Source organism: Cyprinodon tularosa, unplaced genomic scaffold (genome assembly GCF_016077235.1).
Source record: "Cyprinodon tularosa strain WSP-4 unplaced genomic scaffold, ASM1607723v1 ctg768, whole genome shotgun sequence".
Lineage (NCBI taxonomy): Eukaryota > Metazoa > Chordata > Actinopteri > Cyprinodontiformes > Cyprinodontidae > Cyprinodon > Cyprinodon tularosa.
Window position 1 is genome coordinate 302507 of NW_024039527.1, and position 5970 is coordinate 308476.

The 5970-nt window shown below is 35.5% G+C and overlaps 1 protein-coding gene across 1 annotated transcript; it reads left to right on the forward strand.

The window, feature by feature from the left end:
- Nucleotides 1-231: 231 nt before the first annotated feature.
- LOC119773561 (guanylin-like) lies at nucleotides 232-5597 on the forward strand. Its single transcript, XM_038270568.1, has 3 exons — nucleotides 232-390; nucleotides 653-839; nucleotides 4843-5597. The coding sequence occupies exons 1-3, from the start codon at nucleotides 319-321 to the stop codon at nucleotides 4911-4913; spliced, it is 330 nt and encodes a 109-aa protein (XP_038126496.1). The 5' UTR covers nucleotides 232-318; the 3' UTR covers nucleotides 4914-5597.
- Nucleotides 5598-5970: the final 373 nt, after the last annotated feature.

Here is a 5970-nt window from a genome sequence, read left to right on the forward strand (position 1 = left end):
CTTAATCTAAAGTCAATACTGAGTTGTTATGATGGCATAAAGAGCTGAGATAAATGCTGTAAAAAATATGGCACAAGCCAGATCATAAACAAAAAAAGAGGATCTAAAGCACTCATTGTACACTGGTACCGCTTGTGATTATCTTTGAGCGGTTTGTACTTTTACACTCCCTCTTTCTCACTGCCAGGTGTGTGTTAATACATCACTTAACAATATGTGCCAATATGTGCTCAGGCTTTATAAAGAGTCTGCAGAGGAGCTCAGATCAGAGAAGAAACGCTGCTTTAAACCAAGAGTTATCTTGAATCGTCTGAAAAAATGAGGGTCCTCGCTATAGTCCTTGTTTTGGTGCTGTGTGTGTGGAGGGGAGCTCTGAGTGTGCAGGTCAAGGTAGGTCAGAAATGCAGATTTATTAGATTTTAAATTTGTTTTCTTAATCTTATTGTAGTTTGCACTTTTTTAAATATAATTTCAGTTCAAAATGCTGCAAATTGTACTAAATAGCCTTCAGGTCTTTTAATGTAATTTGAAAAACCGAAATGTTTTGAGGGAAATTGTAAAGAAGTCTTTCTCTAACTTCCTGCATGTAGAAGGTTTGGTTGTGCAACACATTTATTATACCTGCAACCTTTTCTGGGACATTCCTCTGCAGGTTGGGGACAGGAGCTTTCCCTTAGAGGCGGTGAGGGAGCTGAAGGAGCTAATGGAATTGGAAGACGGCCTCAACCCCCATCTTGCAGAGACAAGCAGTGCTGCAGTGTGTGCCCACCCTCTCCTGCCTCAAGTCTTTCGCCCAGTCTGCCAGGGGAAGGGCGCAGGAATCGTTTTCTCAAGACTAGGTAAGGAAAGGATGCTGTTTATTTAGGATCATCATAAAATGCTCTTTTCAATAAGCTTCAAGTAATCTATATTTTGACCCATATGCAAAAAGTTGGTCTCACGACAGAGTGATGAAGAAGCTCTCACATAGAAGTTATCCTAGCAACTGTTAGATAAATAGATATATAATCAATCATATACAAGTAGGTTTTTATAAGTATGTTCAGAAAGACATGCTATATGTTTGAATCTCATCACACTTTGCTCCTATAATGTTTTAATCAATGTTATGATCATTTTTAAATAGAATCCATTAAAACCAACTTTATAATCCAGAACCAAACATATTTATGGAAAATATAAATACAATTTACAGAAGGATTATTATTCATGTACCCACAGATGTGAATAAAGTACAAATTGAATTATATTATTATAAATCTGGCACGTAAAAGGTTTAAAAGGCAACCTCCTTTAATAACTTTCAAATTTTAAGGATCGTCCTATAAAAAGAAAAAAAAGGTCCAGGTCTTTACTAACATTTGTTAAAACATTGACTATAAAAACGGTTATGCCCTGTTATTTCTAACATAACATGTTAGAAATAACTGGTTATAACATGTGGGGGGAAAAGGAATCTGTAACAAGCTACACACCTTCAAATCCCATATTTAAAAGGGACAGCAGAGGATTTTATATTCTGGAGAATTAGTTTCCATAATGCCAAAATTGAAATAGATCAGCAATGACTTTAGGAAAATAGTTGATGTTGTCTATTAATCTATAGAAAAAAACAAATTGTTAATAAGTAAAAACAAAAAATTTTGGAGGGTTTGCAATCTTCCTAGAGGAGGAGATTCAAGCAAATGTCACAATGTGCAAAACAGAGGGAGGCTGAAAAAAGTTGTTTTATTAGCGAGAATATTAAATGTTAGTGCTGAATGGTAAAGTTATTTTAAAGAATCTATAACATCAAAATAATGCCAGAAAAATGCATCTGAGTGAAGTGCAAGACTCAGACAAATGAACAACATAGAGATATTTGGTTTGAACAAGTAGTCCTCTGTTTGGTAAAAACCAAACAAAAACATAAATTGTAACAACACTTATAAAACTGAATTTTTATTCAATCTGCTGTACCCCAGGACCGCATCAATCTGGAGTAATTAGTCAACCTTGCACATTATAGTACTTTAAATTATAATGTAGTGTTTTTTTTCAGCAGCTCAAACTTAGTCAAAGGGTCATGCAACATGACACAAAGCTGGAACTACAGCAGCACAACGGAGTCGCTGTTAAGGTTCAGTCAAAGTCTAAACCTCACCCACAATCAAATTTAATTGTCCTACATAAATGAATGCCCACAAACCTCAATAAACTGATGCAAAGTGGTACAAAAACAATGTGGTAAAATTATTTCACACATATGAGTTTAAAACCATGCTCTGAAATTTAGGCTGTGTCCGAAAATCCGCCCTAACCCTTAAATCCCTACATATATAGTATATAAAGGACTATATGGTGGGCTTTATAGTAAACTTAGTTAGCTGACCGTTTGGACAGATGATCACTATTATTTCGCTCCCATCAGTCACGCGACTCCACCTCCCCACACAGTGTCTTCGCCATCTTTGTTATTTGTCGCAGCTGTCAAATCCCAACAAATGCCATCATGGGATATATCCCATTCCGGGATATATCTGCTCCTCTAGTGACAATGGATGATCACTACTTTTCAAGGTGTATTGTAGTAAATTTTGAGTCCACTACTTTTTCATCCACTAGACATTCGGACACTCATCTAAAATGGCATAACCCTTATATAGGGACTATATAGTACCCTATATAAGGGTTAGGGCGGACATTCGCACAAAGCCTTCATTTTACAATCAGCTGAATCCACGGTGTACTTATTTTGTCTTAGTTGTCTTCATACTTTTCATAATATAATGGTGTTTTGGAGCCTCTTCTGAGAATTTTACACACAGTAAAAAAGATTATACAGAACAGAACCCTGTAAAGGCTGGATCACTTTTAGGTCCTTGCTTTATGACAGTCAAACGTTCGGCTTCAAAGAGTTTCCACTTTTCATTTACCCCGACTGTATCATGCTTTTATTATGTTGGATGTGGTAGTTTGGGGAAAATTGCTTGAATACCAATATTCACAATGCAATCTTTATTTTTTTTCTTTTACATTGAAATCAATAAAATAAGTGCAGTTCCTAAAATGTCAAATATGTATTGTTACAGACAACTGACATTTTGAAACACACTAAACACTTAATTCTTATTTTTATGTAGAAAAAAATGTTTGTTTATGACTTTTTAGAATAAAGGAAAGAAGACCTACTTCTGAGTGTAACAGACCAATCCTTAGTTTTATCACTGAGGTTCAAACTCTCCTTAAGAGTCTAGGTTAGATTCTGAATACAGGGATGCACTTTGGTTAGTTTACTTAAATGGTTCCCTAGAGTTCACAGTTTACACAGTTTATAATCTACATCCTGCTATTCCTGCTCCATAAAATACCTCTGGGACTGTGACTTCAGACAAGTGCTTATAAAAGCCGAACAAACAGTCTTAAGAGGCCCTTTGAAGCTCATCAGACTGCACAATGGTGGCCGCACACAAAGTAAATATGTTCCAGCATAACTATAAGCAGCATTAGATTAAAAAGGAAAAAAAAGCTTTGGGAGCAATAGAGGCGCATATAAAAAGAGTTCAACCACAGAAAAACTCCTAGTGGTGCTAAAACCTTTGGCCCTTATTGTCTGGATGTTTCAGAATATTATTCTCCCTCTCTCTCCATGTCACATCTCCTGGAAATGATAAATATTTTTTTATAAAATGGCTTTTCATGTTATGATTTGAAAGGCTGAAGAGGGAGAAAGAAGTATGCTCACATCTTTTCAAAGAAGGGAAAATAGATTTCACAATAAACTATTGAAAATAGAAGCAAACTTACTGTAGGTGACTATCATCCAAAAATTAGTCACGGAGAGGAGAGCAGGGATCTGTTCAACAGCTGAATCCAAGGAGGAAATGTAAAGCGTTACTGCAGTTAGGGATGTTTATTGTACCCTTTTTCTATGAAGCATTGTATAATAGGCAGACTTGTAGACTTATTTAGCTTTAAACTTGCAATCAACAGAAATATTGGCACCCTTCCTTACCCTCTCTCTGAATCAAACAAGCAAACAGCTTCAGAGCAGATCCAGGTGATATTCATTAGACAATCATTCAGCTCCAGACACATGCCAACACCCACTTACAGCTCCACCCACACATGCCCATACATACCTCTGAGACATGCACCCTACCTTCAGAGACAAGACAATAAATGCATCCTTGCCTCTACTAGTCTACACTTACAATATTTTATATTTACAGAATTATTTTTTTGTCAGCATTTAGTCAAGGAGATATTTTTCAAGCATAAATGGTAGGTAATTAGTATTTAAAACTAATATGTAGAACAGCAAATATAATTATCCATCATATAAAGCAGCATATAAACAAAATATAAAATAAAGCAAGAAAATATTATGTTTTACTTATCTGCTTGATTTTACACTAATTAAGTACAATCTTTGGCCCAATTACTACCCAAAGTAGGTTAGTTATTTGAAATTAACAGTAGGTCTTGTCTTAAATTGAGCTAGATTCCACTTTGGTGGGGTATATTGATCTTATTAGTGTTATATTATCGGTGTCAAAAAAACAGTAAAACAATATATACTGTGGTCTCAATTTTCTGGAGATTAATTGAGTCACATTTCGCTGTTAAACACGTCACTTATTTATTTTATTTGTACGTTTCTCAGCATAAAACCACAAAAGTGGGATGCACAAAAGTATAAATGTATACGACTGAGGGGCATTTTTATTTACGTTATTAACAGATAAGACAATCTGTGCCCCCCGCCACCCTTCTGATTTTTTGCAATGAGTAAAAAATGGCTGTGCACATCCCTGGTACGATTAATCTTTATTTACCATTTCTCTCTTTTTTTTTTTCCAGCATACATCATGAGGTCATCAGATCCTTGTGAGATATGTGCCAACGCTTCCTGCTTTGGGTGTCTGGACTGAAAGAGCGATCTGCTAAATGCTCAAACACATCGATTTAGAGCTCAAGAGGGACTAATCTTCAATAGCTTTTTTTTCCACATCTCTATATTTAAGACTTGCATGGACACAATTCATGCTGTCGCCCAGCAACAAGCCCAAAAGGTCCCGTGGCTCAGGGGTCAACAGAATAGATTTTGGATTGTAGTTACATTTAATAATGAATAGTGCCATTTTTATATACATATTTTAGATGTTGTTAATAACCTATAAGTGCTTCATACTTTTTTTTTTAGAGATCTGTCACATAAATCTGATGTATGTGATATAGATCAGATTGATGTGGGCCAATAAAGTAGCCAGTATATATAACAGAAATTTTGCGTGTCTTTTAACAGGCTTGTGTTTGGACGCCCATGATCCCTTTAACTCCAGCCTCAACAGGATTCACTCTCTGTCCTTTAGACGACAATCATTTTGTTTTATTTAAAGCTGCTCCCCTGCCTGTGTCTCCTCCAAATTTCAGCCACTCAGCTATAGACTGGGCAGCTAAATGGGTCCAACAGATCAGCTAATGGATAGATAAAATGAAAGAGATGAACCTGGACAATTATTGTAAAACAGAGATGACTCATGCATGTTTGTTTGATTTTTTTCTTAAATGATTGTGCATAAAAATGATTGCAAATAAAAAGATGGATAATTGTTTTCGTTGTTGCTGTTCTATTCTCTATTATTCGCCCTTACATATTCTTTTCAATTGTCAGTGTAAGATTCAATATAAATGTTTATCCCTTTTTTAAAAATACATTACAGAAAATGTTTATAACTGAATCATCGATCCATTCAACCAATGTTATTTCCAGCCCATGGAAGCAAAAATTGATCCACAAATCCCCATATATACACTCCAGTGGTTTCCAGGTTTGCCCAGTGGTCTCCTTCCTTTGGGATAAGATGATAATTAGAAGCCTTACAATCATACTGCCTGAACCACCTTTTAATGCAAATTACTCAATTAAATTCAGCTTATTTCTATAGATTATTTCCATCCTTTTATAAGCAAACTGGATTCTGGATT

Coding starts and splice junctions, on each gene's coding strand:
- LOC119773561 (XM_038270568.1), top strand. CDS start 319: ATGAGGGTCCTCGCTATAGTCCTTGTTTTGGTGCTGTGTGTGTGGAGG. Junction 391..652: donor CTCTGAGTGTGCAGGTCAAG/GTAGGTCAGAAA, acceptor ATTCCTCTGCAG/GTTGGGGACAGGAGCTTTCC. Junction 840..4,842: donor AATCGTTTTCTCAAGACTAG/GTAAGGAAAGGA, acceptor TTTTTTTTCCAG/CATACATCATGAGGTCATCA.